Source organism: Hetaerina americana, unplaced genomic scaffold (assembly GCF_022747635.1).
Source record: "Hetaerina americana unplaced genomic scaffold, ioHetAmer1.1.p SCAF_11, whole genome shotgun sequence".
Taxonomy (NCBI): Eukaryota; Metazoa; Arthropoda; class Insecta; order Odonata; family Calopterygidae; genus Hetaerina; species Hetaerina americana.
Genome location: NW_027286181.1, coordinates 16,014,127 through 16,033,621, shown reverse-complemented (window position 1 = coordinate 16,033,621; position 19,495 = coordinate 16,014,127). Strand labels below are relative to the sequence as shown.

The 19,495-nt window shown below is 38.9% G+C and overlaps 1 protein-coding gene across 1 annotated transcript in view; it reads right to left on the bottom strand.

Annotated features, from left to right (window-relative positions):
- Window positions 1–19,495, bottom strand: part of Ac78C (adenylyl cyclase 78C) — a 481,022-nt gene that overhangs the window by 30,663 nt on the left and 430,864 nt on the right. Inside the window, exon 3 of the mRNA XM_071599443.1 lies at window positions 4,734–4,896. Coding sequence (XP_071455544.1) covers window positions 4,734–4,896 — 163 coding nt within the window. The remainder of the gene's footprint in view (window positions 1–4,733; window positions 4,897–19,495) is intronic.

Here is a 19,495-nt window from a genome sequence, read left to right as displayed (position 1 = left end):
TTCCATCGGAAAAAATGTAATGTACTATTGGACACGTAGAAAGTTGAATCATCTTCAGAAAGGGGATCCTCAGATGAATAATTCTGAGGGCCCAAAAACTTTGATGTAGGAATTAGAAAATGATTTTCGTCACATAACTATTCAGGTATAATTCAGTCAATGGGTAAAATGTCCTAAAATTAATAACTTAATCAAAGGCTTTTGGGGCTCGTAGGTATTGAAGCTCATTTGCGTTCCATTTCCAACTAGACCAACAAGAAATAATGGTACGAAACGTGCTCTCTTTGTCTTTTTTCATGCTATGTAAAAAAACTCTATCCTGTTCTATTCATTGAACCAAAAGATTAATGACCCAACTTGGGTGAAATGTTTCATTGGGACTTGATTTCAGGGATCCGTTGCTGTTCGTTCATTTCAGGACTTACGTTCTTCAGTGAGTCTCCTAAAGAAACACTCAAGTAGTCTCAATAGCCATTACCACTTCCTCAGCCATGGCTTCAATCCCATCATCCACAGTGCAATTATCATCCTAATATTTCCGTATCAAGGTGTTCACTACTAATTTACATCACAACGAAAGAATGGGGACGAAAAATTATCAAAGAAGACGTGTAGTTTCGCATTCTTGCTATCAATAGTGAGTGTAGAAACTTTTGAGATATGAGCATAGAGAAGAATGGAGATTCTAAGTTGGACAGAGCGGAAGCCTAATGACGAAATTCATTGTGACGGAGAAGTATATAGTAGCGGAGGAGGTAAAGTGGATGAGAGAGATAATGAGAGGCTCGAAGATACTAAAGTCTGTGAAAGACGGTGGAATATCGAGCAAGCACGGGAAATGAAGGAAGTGAATAACCTTTCTGAACTCCATGCAGGCGGGTGGGAAGTATGCAGAACTAAAGGAGGGAATAAATAAGGGAAGAAAGACGGTAGGGAAGGAGGAAGAAGTAGAGAAAGAGAGGAGGAATAAGTCCACGAAGGTCGTAAATAATTAGCTGTAACAGGTAAGCTACCAAAGATGAATTTAGTCATCCACAGCTAATTAGTTTCTTTCTTTTTTTCCCGAGTTAACCATTTAAGAGGTTCATTTTTTAAAAATCTACGAGGGTAAGTCAATAAATAAGGCGCAAAAGTCAGCAAAACAAATACAGGAGCTGTTAAAAACATTTTATTGGAAACGCTTGGAACATCCTCTGTACAGTCCCGACTTAGTTCCCATTGATTTTCATCTATTCGAACCTCTAGAAAATACGAGTAATTTGGGTGGACGACGTTCTGAAAACGATGATGCCCTGGCCCATGAGGTTATTCATTGGATGTGACAGCAAACAAAAGGCTCTTTTTTTAAATGTTTTGCGAGTTATTTATTGTCTTACCCTCCCAACTTCGAATAATCTCCCATTCGCACCATGAACGATGCTTATAAGTGGCTTTATCTAGGCTCGTCATGCACAAACGCTATCACGGTCGACATTAATTCGTTCTCCAATCCTTATTTTAAAGTACTCCGCGCAGTAAAAGTACATTGACTTCAAAGGCTTTTATTTATCTAGTCTAGCGGCACAAAATGGCTTATTCTCAGTATAATTACCTTCATTAGGAAAAAAGTAATCTATTCTTCCATTCCACCATTAGTTTTCGCATCCTTGACGACGGGAGCGCCAATTAGCCCCTGACTAGACAGCAGACGCTGGCGTCATATTTTCGATCGATAAATATTTCGAAAAATGCTCCGTACTAAAAATATGCTAGGTTTTTCTTTGCCCTTTTTACAGTCATATCTGACCAGGCCAATTATTTTTACATGTTTTAGGGATAATTTTTGCCAGCTGTTCATCGAAGCAATCTAAAAAAATATTAACGTATACTATTACGGAAGGTATACTTCAGACCGAAGGATCATAATTATTCCTAACTATTCACATGCATATATTGGACAAAAAATTACATGCAGTTTTCCATACCCTAAAACCATGATAAATTCATTTTTTTAAAATGTGATTTTAATACTTTTGCAATCCATCGCGTAGAAAACAGGCAGCTGCGGAAATATTATTAGGACATAAAGCAGTTTTCTACTTTTTCCTGCGTAAATAAATCCTAAATTTACTTACCTTTGTACTGATAGGGTCTGCAAAAGTTGAAAAATTTCAGATAGGCCCGAAATGTTCATTGACCGCCCAAACGGGCAAGTATAAACCAGTAAAGGTGAGTGAAGTCTCACCTATACTAGTCATTGTACATAAGAAACGCATGGAATCGAAGAAAGAAACATGGCTCAGGGGGAAGTGTCGTTTGCGAGAAGAAGAAACTTAAAATCAGGAATAAAATATGAATTCTTAACCTAATAAGAAAGGAAAGCCGACAGGGAACGGCTTTTTACAAACAAGTACAAATAAGAACGCTAGTAACAGCACTAACAGCCCACCGGCACACTCTGAGCATAGAGCGGTACAAAAAGGAAACGGAGGCAAGGTGCGCCCATTTCCCACAGCGGGAAAAAATCAGTCCACCAATATTCGTTTCATGCTTGGTATATTTCCTCTAGCTCCTCTAGTGTCTATGGACTTGGTGAATAGAATACTGGATGGCATTAGATGGAATTCTGAAGGTAAATGATTTCTTTATCTAAGATACTGTGGAATACTTTCAAGTTCCATAAAGAGCCTCCCTTCCAACAATAAATACATCCAAATTTATACTTTCTTGAACAAGATATCATTTCTGGGAAGAGAATAGTTCGTTATTTTCTTATTTCTCGTGCACTCGTTTCAAAATGCGAGGAGTATGCATTACTGACTTGGCTATTGTCCCATTTTTTTAAAAATCCACTCAGAAAAAAATTAACGTTTATAAAAACATTTTCGTACTGGCGTAATCGTTCGTAAAATCCATCTACAATTATACATTTTAAGGAAATTTCTTCACTTTCATTCAAAACACTGTCTCGACCCTGAGGTTTCCTGTCCCGTCAATCGTGCCAAACATTCAAATATATTTTTTTTACATTAGTCACTTACTGTCTCACGAAGAGATTAATAAACTGTGTACTCTTCACCTAATTGAATGAATCGAAATTTCACGCACATATTTCATCTAGCTAACCGTTTAATTGCTAAGAAATTATAACAGGGTGAAAGTTAAGGCGAAAAATTACCATCAGCTTTGCATCCAACATATTCACAATAAAATCAGGTTGAATTTACGTCAATGTTCGGTCTTTCCGGTTCATTTGTGGCGTATAATTTCTCAAGTGTCCTACACTTTTGTAACTGCGGCTAAAATATCAATGCAATGATGCTGCAGATATTAAAAATTTAAATAAATTGCCATGAAGGGCCATCCCGTTTATCGTGAAAGTTGTAAACCGCAAGCAGGCGCCTCTCCAAAGAGGACAGGCTTCATGTAGGGTCTTATGGCGGCGATTTTAAGCGTTAATAGACTTGAGAATTGAACGGAAAACCACTACTTTCTTCCCGAAACGGGAGTTTGTAGCTCCAGTGAAGTGTCAAAGAAGACTCTGAACTAAGGACCCTAACGGGCACAGAGAGGTCTTGCTTATGTGACCAAAGTTGAGTGCTGAAATATGAATAAGATGCTGCTATCACGATCTTTAGACGGCATAATATACAGCCATGAAAATTTTCAGACGAAGTGGACTTCCCACGCGAAAATAATCCTTCCATTGCAGTTTTAGAAAATAGCATATTTCACAGTTTTGTGAAAGAAGTATATGCAACGATGATTACTTCGAAGATCACAGAAATATGATACATTAAAAGACAGGCAGTGAGCAGCAAGCGTCAGGTTTAATGGTGTCAAAAATTAGATTTTTTCGTATTTCATTTGTTAATTTTCGTCAATTTAGGCTTGCAGATACAGGAATTAAGGTTCATCAAAAATAGAAAAAAATTCAACAAAATTCAAAAACAAACCGAGAAAATTTTTCAAAAGGATTTCGACTTTTTACTGCTAATCTCTCAGGGGATATGCACAAAAATAAGTAAGCAGTAGTTCTGTACGAAATCGTTATTCACAAAATGCGAGGTAGATATGCAAGAGGACATTTTTGCATATATTTATGTGGTAAGAAATAAGACCAACTACTGAACAGTCTTAAACAGATGAGAAAAGCAGTGAATAAAAAAATGGTTGTTTTTCAAAGGAATCTTTTATATACTCCTCTTATATGGATTTCAAATTTGGTAAAAAATTTGATGGTGCTGATACCTCCATAACTGATGACAATTTCAATGATAAAACTTACATGAATTCAATGTTAGACTGTGATTTTGATTCCATAAATTACCTGGGTAATTTCATTAAAATTCCTATGCCCGCTCTAAATTTTATTTCGAGCTATTGGCTTGGTCTTAGTTGAAGTTAAGGATAAATCACAGAAATGAGATTGTCCAGGAAGTTCTAGTGAAGTAGAGGGCTCCGAGTAAAGGCACCCGGAATCTAATCGGGGACATCCGATGTGCACCCAAGCGCTTACCTCGTGGTGTGACTCACTCACACTCAATTCTAAAAATACGGAAATCAGGTATAGATGAAATTAAAAAGCTTAATTGAACTAATTAGTCAAAATGCACAAAATTTTCTTAACTTATTTTGTTAATGTATATTCGGGTCAGGGCACAAGTCCTGTTATAGTAAAAAAGAATGCAACCGAATGATGGCTCGGTACATCTTTAGTGGCATATGTTGTTACTAAATTGGATGATCCATACCGCTTGGAGAAGTTACATGGTTCTTAACATCCTCGACCTTTTTCAAGTTGGCGCCATTTCCCGTCGGATCAACAGTCGCGCCCGTGAGAAATGTCCTCAAGGCAATGTCACCAGTTCCAAAGGACGTGCTGCTCTCTGGTGGGTAGATACGGAATTCGGGTGACTGCAAAAGGAAAGAGGGTTTTGAATACATGTTTTTTATTGCACCATTTATGAATGCCATAAAATAAATGCTTAAATTATGGTTTATATTTCAGCAATTAATCATTGCTTGGTCAAAAAATGATTTCCCACACATTACCCACTTATCAATATTACTCTTGCGGGAGATTTTAATTTTTAGGGAATACTTCTACAATGACTATTTAGTTATAAATTAATAAATAATACCATGATTATTTGTTTAACTAGGTTACCGAATTAATGGTTTATTATGAAATAATTAAAATGAAATAAAAGCTATGATAGTGTTGAGAGGATTTAACTATGGTAAATAGTAGCATTGACAAAATATTATGCACATATACGCATCAAAGGAATATATGCGTAACATAGACATGGAAGAACATATGCGAATACATAAGCATGGAGCAGGCAGAAATAAACTCTTGACGAGATCAATAGAAAAAGGAATGCATTGGAAGAGTGACTCTGTGACCCTAGAAAGTTATCATGTTATTTCCCTTGCTCTTTGCATACTAACACCAGTTCGGAAAATAACTTCACCCACAATTTTTGTCATCAAATCCACAATTATTGTAATTTAAAATTAATTATAAAATTGAAAAGGCATATATTATCACCCAACGTTTCCTCTCAATAAGCCGTTTTAAAGAACTATCTATTATGGTTACGATTTTAAAAACATATAAAGTAATAAGCCATACGCCCGAGCCAGGATAGACAGATTAATATTTCTGAAATATCAACCGAAACAAAGATCACTGAACATATACGAAACGTACCTGTATCTTAGAAGTTAGTAGCTTATATCGATTTCAATGCATTCTCCTATAAAGTAAATTCTCCTTTAAATTATATGAATATCTCGAAAAATTTCCTATTACGAGTGAGAAAAAGTAGGAAAAATAAGAACTGATGACAGGTGCACTGAGTTAGAGATGAGAAACAAAGCTTAGTAAATACATTGCGTATATGGAGCGTAGCACTGTATGGATGTGGAATATAATCTTTGAGGCAAGAGGCTGAGCGTAGATCGGAGGCTTTTGGAGAAGTAGGCGGGGCGGAGAATGGATAAAATAATTTGAAAAGAGAGGAAGACAAACGCTGAGGTGAGATGAAGGGAGGAAGTTGTCGGGGAAATCCGACAGGCAAAGAAACTGGACGGAAGAAATATTGAAAGCAGTGGGATTTAGATAAGACCGTGACAGAAGGGAGAATATTGTGTAAGCAAGGTAGAGGAAGAAAGAAAAGAGACTTTTTTAGACGGAATGAAGACAGACAGAAGTTACAAAATATATGAAGGAAATAATGCAAGGCAAACATGAGGAAGCTTTCGTGATACCTAGGTAATATTTTTTAGGGACTGTTCCAAAAGATATTCAAATTGGTGTAATGTCTTAAAGTACGTAATATCTCTCGAAAAGAAGATGCAATAAAGGATTAACCTTTTTCCTTCAGATGGGTTCATATGAGTAAATTAAATGAACTTGTAAATTGAATTGTAATTCTGAGTAAAATGTATCCCTCACCAACGCCACTGGCTCTTTCCCCCCCAAAAAAAGTTTTCTATGTGGAGCAGGATTTGTATTATCTATCTGTTTCTCAATATTCTGCCCTGCCATTTACCCTTTGTTATTTTACCTTCAAGTTATTTTTCCGGTGGACATAGTTATAAGAAGTAACTTTCAGAAGAGAAATCCGGCAGCAATGCTCCTATTTACAATAATAGAACTCAAGTGCTTTAAAAAGAGCATATTTCCTTCAAAGCACCTTCCAATATTCGTTAATATTTGTCTCGTGAGATTAACTGTCTCGTGTTACAAGTTCGGTAATTATTTTATATAATCAATATCATCATTGGTCGTTAAATCCTAAGATAGTTAGACTGCAGCTACCCTATCTGATGCTAATTGGTTTACTTCCTGGTATTTTTTTGCAATGTACTTTCTTCTTTATTTGTCCCATTTATTTATCCCTTTGCCTTCCTCTTGGGACTTTTCCCTCTATTTTTTCTTCTCTTATATTCTTCACGAATCCAATGTGCCTCGGGTGTGGCCAATCCATCTGTTTTTTCTTTTCTCTATGGTACTCCAAAATGTCCGGTCTTCATCTTCTTCCGTATTTTTTATCATTAAATAAATTTTTTGATCATATAATAAGAGCTTAAAATTCAACAATTTTCAAAGTGTACAAATTATTCGCGATCGAGTCGTCCCTCAAAATTGTTGCATTGTAATACGCATTAGTGGATGACTTCGTTTAAAGTTACTATTGCGGCATCTCCCGCATTTTCTTTGAATATATCTAGAGCTAAAATTTCCCGGTGCTGCCGAGGATAAACATTTATTTGTTAAACAACGCGTTTCAATACTCCTGCGTTGCTTTCAGGCAATGAAAGGCGTTTTTTTCATTTGCAGACGACAAAGTATCACTGGAAAACGTTGTGAAACTTGTATTCGTTTAAAATATTTTAATGTGGTGGCCGTTACTTTGTAGTATTCCATGAAAAAGTGGAGACATTTGTATTTATTTTAAATAACGCCGTGTTTTTCCGCCGAAAAATATTAGCCAAATAGGTGATATGATGGCGTCATTAAGATGACAACGATATTCGTTCGAAATGGTCGTCTTACGTTAATGGAAAACAAATTATTCCGAGAAAATGGTGCTTTTACCATTATTACCAATACCCCCTTTTTTCCATCCTTGACTGGGATGCTCTTTTTAGACATAAATTCAACCAACTCCCATCTCGGTCCGAGCCCCATCGAGCAGGAATGTCCACTACGCCACCTAACCGCAATCATTTTGCTTTCCTCCAACTAAGCAAGTATAATCAGGTTTTTTTTCAAATTCTCGATTGGCCATGGGAAAGCGCATTATTTTTTTGGCCAACCCATTGGAATGGAAAGAGATTCGAGGAAGCAATAAAAGAAAACGAGACTCAATGGGATACGAGGTGAAACTTGTAATTGAAACGGCTCCACTTTCGCCGCGAGGCAAAAATGCTTCATGCTGTTACAGCACAGCTGAACGCGACGCATGTACTTTTGCCTCCCGGCGAAAAGGGGTGGGACGAGGGCTTGTAGGTATGGGGATACCTGGTCGAGACTGCCTCTCGACCGGGAGAGGTAGTTCGCGTGCGAGACCCTGCAGGACGCCCGCGAGAACTGTACGAAATTTCTGACTTTTCCCTCCTCTCGAACGGTGGGGAGGAGAGGGCGGAGAGTTCATGGGGATGGGAGAACGTCCCACTCTCATGCGGGAGAGGACGGGAACTATGAACAAAGACTGTAAATCCGGGTGCAGGGGACGATGTCCCCGGGGCAGGAGGGGGAGGATCACGGCGAGGCAGAGAGAGAGAGAGAGAGAGAGAGGTAGTAGGAGGAATGCGTTTTGAAGGGGTGTATTATTATTTTCGTTCGGATTTTTTCGACCCCTTCACCTCCCATTTCTCTCCCCTCCTCGTGCTCCTTGGCCTCACCTCATCGCCCCCTCTCTCCCCATCGCGATTCTCTCCCCATTCCTTAGGAGTGTGATTAATAATAGAGGCTTCGCTTTCGTGCCCCGGCGTGAAGTATCCCACGTCATCTGCAGAGTGGCGTAGGGAACGAGCACACCGTTTCTTTTTTTTGTTCCGTCGACGAGGGACGAAGGGAACAAAGGGAAAAAAAAGGTTTACTTCTTCCTCGTGCGCGCGTATGTGTGTGTGTGAGGTGAGGGGGGAGGGAGGGAGAGAGAGAGGAGTTTGAAAAGAGTCTCACGTGGATGCATCATGATTCCGAGAGGGAAGTGCCTCCGAGAAAATAACGCTTCCCTCTGGCGTTTTTATATGGACTTGAATTAAATTTCATAGCGTCGGCCAACTTCGGACAACACTTCGGAGCGCGAAACACACACACACACACACATATATATGTATGTATATGTATATATGTATATATATGTATATATATATATATATATATATATATATATATATATATATATATATAGTACAATACACAGTAACACACAATATAGAAACACAAAAAAAGAACACTCACACGTATTTTCTTGATATTTCGACGGAAACAATCCGTCTTCCTCTGAAGATATAGAAGTAATCATATATATATATATATATATATATATATATATATATATATATATATATATATATCATGTGTGTGTATATATATATATGTATATATATATATATCATGTGTGTGTATATATATATATATGTATATATATATATATATATATAAGTATGTATATATGTATATATATATATATATATATATATATATATATATATATACACACACACATACATATTTGTAGGAGTGCCGGAAAACAATATGAATGTAAGCAACGTACAATGTACGTACTTGGTTTCAGAATTTTATGACATAAAAACATTAAAAGAAAATTCACTGAGTCCAGTTTTCTACGGATGTGAGACGACTTGGAATATGAGAGCAGAACAGGTAAGAAGATAGACAGACAGTCTCTATTTTGGGCGAGGTTGAGACAATGGAGTCTCTTCCACCAACTAACTCCTCGTAACATATTTACAATTTTATGGGACAGGAGGGGACGGAAATGATGAAAATTAAATGGGTAGATTGAGTAACAAATGAAGGATAACATAATAATAAGAAAGGGCGATGTGGGAAGTCCTATAGAGGATAATTACAAGAATATTATGGGAAAATTGGTAGTTGGATACATCCTGAGGTACCATTGCTTAATGAAGACCATAATTGAAGGAAAAATAGGTGGGTGGAATGAGGGAGGAATAGGGAATTACTATTACAGGGAACTGTGAGCGTATGAAGTCATTGGCAGAGCACAGGAAAGTTGGAGAACTGCTTCAACCAATCCTCGGATTGATAACCCATGATGATGACGCAAAAGGGCAATATAAATAAGCGATATTGACGGTATCTTCAAGTCTCAAATCCCTTCCCCCACGATCGTATGGGATTGCCATTTAATAAATGTAGTGCACGTCACAATATTGCTTACCCTACTTAGTTGTTTACAAGCTTCTCCCTCCATCCCTCGTCTCTCTCTGTGGGCGGGACACCTCACGCCGTCCGCTATGTACAGCGGCGTGTCACATTCCCTACCCATTACGCTGAGAGTGTGGGGGCGGTAATCAATTCCCTTTCGTGACCGTGAAATAAGGTCTTTAATATTTTCCATAATACGAAAACGCCGGTTTGTACAATAAAAAAAATCTCAGTCGTCCATTTTGAACTACTTAATCACAAACTTTCTCGTTGCATTGTAACCAATCGATAAGATAAATAAAATTATGCTTTTTAAAGAAAATATTTTACGAGAATAGCCTACGGTTAATTATAATTATTAAGTAATCTACCGGTTAAGGTAGGTTATGGATGGAAAAAACTACAAAATAAACATTTTGTGACTCCTAACAAAACACAATCCATCGACCTATTCTACATTAAGTCCCTCTTTATCTCTGTGTACTTCCTTCCTCCCTTCATCCCGTCCCAACATCCCTATCGTGTTCCTGCCCTTTCCTCGTTTGCCTAACATTCTCTCCTCTATTACAGTCTTCAACATCCCACTACCGATTAATACGTCCTTCATCTATTTTTCCTGCCTCCATAGGATTTCTCCCAACAAACTCCTCTCCTCGCCCACCATATCTGGCACTTCCTCATTTATTTTCCCTCATGTCCATTTCACCTCCTCCATCATTCTCCACACCCACATTTCAAATATGCTTCTATCACCCTGCTTCTATGACCTTCCAATCAAATTGCAATATCACTGAATATCATGTGGTAATAAATAATTATAACTTGCGTTATCCGATTGATTTTTTTGAAAGTTGGAAGCTGCTTTGGAACTGTATATCCTTTAAAACAAGATTTTTAATTAGTATTTAAATATGTGCGAGAATAGACAGACTTTTTTATATGTACTCTTAAACCCAATGGTGGGCGCAGGAGAACTCTCAGGAGTGCTCGTAAGATTGTTCGATGGAGAAAGAAGGAAAAGTTAAGGGAAGTCGAGACAAGTGATAGGTAAGCAGTAAAATAAGGCGTGAAGTTATTAAAGTACTTAAAGGGTTTTACGGAAAGCTCTTTAAGCAGAGAGGAGGCAGCTCGGGGAGCACAAAGCCGATTACCCATCGCTATTAAATTTAATTGATTACATTTTCGTCTCGCTCATTGACTGGACACTTCTACATTGTGAAGCCCCTTCGCAAGGCGATCTTTTTTTGAAATGAAATGGGTAGAGGAGGCGAGAAAATATGCGCATTTATCCGTCCGTGAGAGTGTTAACTCGCCGACGTGAGTTGATTCATCTGGGCTTCGCCGCTTGAATTGCCTGCGATCAGTTTCCACCGCGTTTGCGTGGCCGAAGTGAATGAATCTTCTCTCCGTCTTCTTCTTTAAGGCCTTGAATGCCTCACAAACAAAGGAGCTGGGCTCTCTTGACGAGCCGTGGAGCTGAAGTCGATACTACCTGGCCGTTTATCGTTGGGGGGGTGGGGGAAGGGGGACGAGGGGCGGCGCTTCGGAATGACTCAGAACAAGCCTTCCACCGCCCCTTTTCCTCCAGTTCACTTCGGGAAAAACTTCCCTCCCCCCACCCAACCTCCCTGGGGTGTTTGACCCAACGGGGAGGAGCCGACGAAGATTTCTCGACCTTGGAAGTTTCCTCGCTCGTAATGTTTACAAAGGCAAGCTCCCTCAAGCGATCCTGCCGCCCTGAGGGTCACAGGAATGGCCCCGGTCGAACTCTTGTGGTATATTTTTCCTTGACTCGTTTTTTCTAACCAAGTTCGTATTCGTCAACTGAAAAAGGGATGATAATGATGGAAAGATGAAATAATTAGGGAGAGAGTTTCCTAACTGACGTCTATGGAAATTTAATGGGTGCTATTTTTTTCACTTTACCTCTGATTAAACCGAAAAAAATGCTCTGCCAGGGTCTACTTGCCCTGACCGCGGGTGTGAGTTAATTTACAAAAATAACTATTTAAATTACTCTAAAACCAATTTGAGTCATCCTGTGTTTCCTCATTGAGCGATAGAATTTGGATTTTTTTAATAAGATAATCTATACGGAGATCATCATTTAAATAGGTGAGCATTGCTTTAAATATCGACCCTCTTGGAGGGTGCTGTGGTACATTGGCCTAAGCTTCAAATTAGGATTGCATCAAAATAAAATGAAAGAATCGGTAATAACTATAAAACTCATGAATATTTTGAGCAATCGCATTTTTCTTCAATTTTTGGCGAGATCAAAACATTAACGATCGTAGAAAAACTTAATTGTGTTTGAAACAAGAACTAATGATTATTGCAAAAATTAGAACGACACTGCACGAATGGCAGATAAAAAGGTAAAGCTACCTTCCGCATGTGCAATGCGTTAGGTATGTAATGGCCATCATTGTTAATGTCAAAAATACTGCACTGAATGGTTGAGACCTTAGCTTTGTAGAATTCCATTTTTAACTTAGGAAAAATAATATCTTTGCTTACTACAAAATAAATTTATTCGTCGACTAGTTTCGTGTAACATCATCAGGACTAGATGACTAGTCCTGATGATATTACAGTGTAAACGAAACTAGTCGACAAATAAAGTTTATTTTGTAGGTAGCAAAGATATTATTTTTTCTAAGTCAAAAATACTGCTATTTAAAATCGATTAGGAAAACGTAACTGTGTAATTTTACTGTAGATTTTGCTGGCAATGTCTTTTGAATTTATCAAACGGGAAGTTTTAAATAGCCGAAAATCAATTTCTTGCGTGCTACCATTTTTATTTCGACCCAGAGCGCATACAAAATTTCCAAAATTACGCAAATAAGCGTTAGAATTCATCAAAACGAGAAAACATTCGTTGAGCGCGAGGATGAAGTTGTCCTTTTGGAGTGTCGGAGCTCATAGGTTGGTGGAAGAAGCGTTTCCTCTTTTTGCGAGGGAGTTTTGGAAATAATATCGATTATCTGCCGTGTTTCAGTGCCTTACACAAGGGAAAGGGAGGGATAATTGGAGGTGAATGAAGGTATCAATGCAGATGAAGGTAGTCTGAAGTAACCATGGAGTCGAGGGATTAGCGTGCCCTACAATGGCAGGTATCGCAGACGGAAATCTAGAGGTCAAGCTCCGGAGAGAGCCCGCGCACCTTTGCCGTGTTTCCAGTCATAATCACGGTTATTTCTCGTTTGAATCCGAGAGTGTAATTTTCTCCTCGATTTCTCCCAGTTATTCGAGCAAAAGGCTTGGACATAGATTGAGTTGGTATCTACAGCGGTGACTTCAACCATTCCCAAAGTTGAAAAAATAAGTAGCGAACTTGAAAGTAACAATTAGGCGAGGAACTGGAAGATATAACTGATTTAAACTCTTCATTCAAAGCGTGAAATTGCTATGAACAGGACGAATTCCTTTAGAAATACGAATGCAATGAGATTACCCCTTATAAAACACGAGGAGACGCTACGTGATCTGGGGTTTATAAACAAACCATATGATCACGATCGGTTCAATCCGCTGGAAAAGCGTCTCTCTCACTCTCTCCCCCCCCCCCCTCCAACCAATAATTTACGAAAGTCCTTGGCACTTATCTGCACAGAGGAATTGTTTTCGAAAGGCTATGCGCGGGAAACTCGACAGTGTTGGTGATGGCACTAGATTATATGCGAAGAATTTTATGGAAAATGGGTAGGAGATGTGTTTAATAAATGTTAAACACGCAACTACCGTATTACAATTGTGACAGAAGAGATAAAACTGGTAAAAAAGGAATTGAATTTTCAAGTCACTCGCGTGTACGAGAAATAATAAAAATATTGCAGACTGATTGTAAGAAAACGAAAGTGCAGAATGAAACTATCGTTTTACGACTGACTAAATTATTCATTTTTAGACCCCTCCGATTTTAATCGGCACATTATTAGATGTAAATTGTCTTCACTGTTTTTTTTCGAATGAAAAATTAAAAGAAATTGCATTTACAAAGGAAGAAAGTAAATTTTATAACCCACGAATGTGAATCCCACTACATATTTAATCTATCTACACATACATACACGTACACATGAAAAATACATACATATATAGTATATACATGTGCATACACATACAGACACGTACACTTACACGTACATACATACATATGCACATGAAAAATTAATTCTCCTGGCTGAAAGAATCGGGGCGCTTGGCGACATATTAGACCCACGGATCTCAGGGTAAATTGACTATCCTCGATAGCTCAAGTGGTTAAGAGCATCCGCCCGGCAAGTGGAAAGATCCGGTGTTCGAGTCCCGGTTGAGGAGATATTTTTACTCTTGTGATCCGTTCGATTCCGCCTTCCCCACCTCTATTGTGTTCGTCCTTTATATGTGTTCCTATCCCTTTTCCTTATATATGTTTCTGTATATATGAGTATTTATTCGCCGTTTGGCGGGATTTCGTGTTTGAATGTGTATTTGGCCAATGTGGCTCATCTCTTTCTTCTGGCTATGCGTGCCACGAAACGCACTGTTCCTTTCCTGTATGATGTTGTATGAATTCTAACCCACTGTCCTTTCCTTTCCTTGTGTATTGTCTATTTCTCCTTTGGTGGGTGAAACAGCCCCCTGACGCCATCTCCTGGCTGAAAGAATCGGGGCGCTTGGCGACATATTAGACCCACGGATCTCAGGGTAAATTGACTATCCTCGATAGCTCAAGTGGTTAAGAGCATCCGCCCGGCAAGTGGAAAGATCCGGTGTTCGAGTCCCGGTTGAGGAGATATTTTTACTCTTGTGATCCGTTCGATTCCGCCTTCCCCACCTCTATTGTGTTCGTCCTTTATATGTGTTCCTATCCCTTTTCCTTATATCTGTTTCTGTATATATGAGTATTTATTCGCCGTTTGGCGGGATTTCGTGTTTGAATGTGTATATATATATATATACATACATGCATATATATATTAATATATATATATATATATATATATATATATATATATATATATATATATAATATAATTTTTGTGTAACCTTGCAACTGGTGGCAACCTTTATCACGGCCAAATGAGAACCTCTTTCCCATTTTATGCCTCTCAAGTCTCACTATCCCATCTACCGTTAAAGGCAGGTTTGGACGGACACAAACTCAACACCCATAATTTTTATTTTAGCCTCGCCCAACTAGACACAAACTGACACCCCAGACTACCGTAAAAAAATCAATAAACCGCTCTTCGTCTTCGCATAATTAATTCCTTTCATTTCCTCCAACGTGTCTAATAAACTCCTTGTTCGCCTAACGTTTTCCCACCTATCACAGTCATCAATATCCCATTGTAAATCGAAACTTTCTGAACCCATCTTTCTCCTGCCTCCTTTAGATTTTTCCCAACAGTCCCCTACTTCTTCGTGTGTATTAATCATTTCTATCCATTTTACCAATATGAATTTTATTTCACACTCGTATCTGAAAAGTTTCCAGCCTTTGCCTATCGTCTTGCCTCAACGGCCTAAGTATCCAAGTCATATAAAATAACTCCAAATCAAAATTTTCCCCCAGCAATGCGCAGAACGATTTTGGTTAGTAAACATAACTGCAATACTCTGAAAAAATGAATAGAAACTGAAGAGATTGGATTAGGAAATTTAAGTATTTACTTTAGAATTTATTTATTTAACAAACGCTAGCGTACTCTAATTGCAAGAGCCCATGGGTACACTAAACGTGACAACGTAGACGGAGAGTTAGAGAGTAGAAGATGTAGAGGGAGATTCGACAAACGAATGGACTTCTCAAGCGTTACAAGAACGATGGCGAGGGACGTTGATGAATGACATGCAATCCTTGCATTATTCATGGTTGGGCGTAAGTGCAAGGGTGCGCTGTATATGAAGGGCAGTCACTTAATAGTAGATCAGGCGGCCGGTAAGTGCGGCGATGGGGCGGGAGGCGACGCAGTTGGCGGAACCTCTTTTTTTTCACCATTTTTTTTTGAACTAGCTGATGGCCTGAATATATTTTTTTAGTGAGTGTATTTTTTTATGAATAAGAAATTACCTCATAAGTGAATGGGTGAATTTATCAAGGTTTACTTAATGGCTGGACACACAAAAAAGAGTCGCACGGAAAAATTGTCAAAAAATATAGCCCCGAAAGTGAAATATCAACTTGATTAATATTAATTCACAGTTTATTTTCTCTTCACTCATAATCTCACTACACATTTACATCGTGCTTTTTTACCAAAAATTTAGATTATTTATAGTTCCTTACTATTGCCAATATATTTTTCTAATAACCACCTCTTGAATACAGATTTTCATTCGCTAACAAATGCTATACTTAGAGAAAAACAAAAGCATTACACTCTACTATGTGTTAATAGATATATACATGTAAATTTATATATATATATATATATATATATATATATATATATATATATATATATATATTCATATGGAAATATACAAAATATAAGGAAAAAGGATAGGAACACATAAAATACGCACACAGGAGAAGTGGGGAAGGCGGAATCGAGCAGATCACAAGTGCAAAATTATTTCCTTGACCTACACTTGTGATCTGCTCGATTCCGGCTTCCTCACTTCTCTTATTTATGCCTTTTAATGTGTTCCTATCCCTTTTCCTTATATCTATTTCCAATATTTGTTCGCCACATGTCGGGATTTTGTGTTTCTATGTGTGTGTGTTGGTTTGTGTATGTATGTATATATATATATTTTTTTTTAAGTAATCTACCGGTTAAGGTAGGTTTTTGGACTGACACAACTACCAAACAAATATTTTATTACTCCTAACAAAACACAAAATCAATCATCCTACTCTATATCAGGTCCCTCTTCATCTCTGAGTACTTCCTTCCTCCCTTCATCCCGTCCAACAACCCTATCCTGTTCCTTCCCTTACCTCTTTTGCCCAACATTCTACCCTCTATCACAGTCTTCAAAATCCCACTGCCGGTCAACACCCCCTTCATCCACTTTTCCTGCCTCCATAGGATTGCTCCCAACAAACCCCTCTCTTCGCCCACCATACCAAGTACTTCCTCATTTGTTTTCTTCTCTATCCATTTCACCTTCTCCATTCTTCTCCACACCCACATTTCAAAAGCCTCCAATCTACGTCTATCCTCCTGCTTCAATGACCACGTTTCCGCTCCGTACATAGCTACGCTCCATATCAAAGTTTTTACGAGTCTTTTCTTAACATCCTTACTCAAAGTCCCTGTCATCAACTCCCTCCTCCTTGTGAAAGCCTCTTTGCCTAGCGCAATTCTTCTCCTTACGTCCCTACTACTTTGACCGTGTTGGTCCAAAACACTTCCGAGCTACGTAAACTGTTCTACCTGCTCTAGTTTTTGCCCTCCTATTTTAATGTTTAGCTTGGCTTTTTTCTATCTAGAAAATCGCAAAACCTTTGTTTTTATTAATATTGATTCTGATCCCATACCTGTCGCACTGAATTTCCAATTCACTCAGCACTACTAGCAACCCCTTGGCGGACTGACAAACTAAAGCTTGGTCATCAGCAAACCTAACTGATTTTACGAATTCCCCGCCCACTTTCATTCCTACCTCGAGTTCTTCCCATGCCTCTTTGATCATTTCTTCTGCGTACAGGTTGAACAGCAACGGTGATAATGGGCAACCCTGCCTTACACCCCTTCCAAACACTGCCCATCCTGACTCCCCGTTTCCCACCCTCACCTGAGCAGTCTGAGACATGTACAGGTTGCGGATTAGCCTCCTTTCCCTCCAATCTATTCCTATTTTCTGCAATATACTCATTAGTTTTTCCCAATTTACTCTATCAAACGCTTTTTCGAAATCTACTAAACAGGCAAATACCTCCTGGTTGTCTTCTATATTCCTCTCGATTAATAATCTCATTACTGCAATGGCATCACGCGTACCTCTCCCCTTCCTAAACCCAAACTGATCATCCCCTAAGTAATCATTTGCCCTACTCTCTATCCTTTTGTTTATGATCCTGAGAACAACTTTAGCTGCGTGGGATATCAAACTAACTGTCCTGTAGTCCTCACATGACGTGGCCTTTACCTTTTTCGGAATAGGAACTAAAACTGATCTCACAAAGTCTTCCGGCCAGATTCCCTCCTCATAAATACTACGGATCAGCCCATATAGCCTCTTCCTCCCACATTTTCCCAAGCATTTCAAAAGTTCCACGGGAATGTTATCTACCCCCACGGCCTTATTTAGTTTCATCTCCCTTAATGCCCTTTCTCTCTCATTGTCTAGTATGCCTGGACCTAAGCTATCTTCCTCTACGTCATGTTCCTTTTCAATGTCTAACTTTGTTGGTCTAAGCTCTTTACTATACAGGTCTTCTACATATTCCTTCCATCTCTCTTGGATCTTTCCTGCGTCAACTATTACCTTACCGGCCTTATCTCTAACTGCTATCGTTGATCTCCCTTTCTTACTTCCCGATAAAGATTTAACTATGCTGTAAAGCGCACCGATTTCCCCCTTCCTCTGGAGACTTTCCATATTTTCGCACTGCGTCTTCCACCATGCTTCCTTTGCTTTATTTGTTGCCCGCCTCAATTTATTGTTCAATTCTTTGTACTTCATTCTGCCTAATTCTGTATTTATATTCTTCCATTTTCGCCGCTCATCCATCTTTGTAATCATCTCATCCGTGATCCATGGTTTCCTAGTCCTTTTAGCGTTAACGGTTCCAATAGTGTCTTTTGCGGCTTTAGACAACCCTTCCTTGATCATTTCCCATTTTTCTCCGATAGTACTAAGCCCTTTACCGTCCTCCATGATTTTCTCTACCGCCTGTTTGTATTCCTTTCTTTTCAACCCATTTAATGCTTCTACATTCCATTTTCTAACTCGCCGCCCCTGCCTTATCTTTTTAAAACGTACGCTACATTTCATAACAACTAAATTGTGGTCTGAGTCCGCATCCGCTCCCGGGAAGCTGTGGGAATTTATCACACTGTTCCTAAACCTGTGTCTAACCAGGATATAATCTAGCTGATATCTTCCCGAGTCACCTGGCATTTTCCATGTATACCTGCGTCTTTTGTGGTGTCTGAACCAAGTGTTGGTGATAACTAACCCCTGTCTCCTGCAGAACTCAACTGCTTTCTCCCCGCGGTCATTCCTCGTGCCTAAACCGTAGTCCCCCACCTCATCACCATCTCTTCCTTCGCCTACTGTCGCATTCCAATCCCCCATCACTATCAAATGTTTCCCTGCAGGAACACATGCAATCATGTCCTCTAACTGATCGTATATCCTATCGACCTCTTCTTCCTTATGGTTGCTCGGTGGCATGTATACCTGGATAATAACTAAGTTCGTCGGTTCTGCTTTTATCTCCACTAGTAGTATTCTATCCGTTACCTGCTCTATGTTGACTACGCTTCTTCCTACCTCTTCATTTAATACTATGGCGACCCCTCGTTGGCTCTCGTCCCCACCGCTGTATATTATTCTATACGTATCACTCCAGTAATCCCCGCTATCTTTCCATCTCACCTCGCATAGACCTAAAATATCTATATTTCCCCT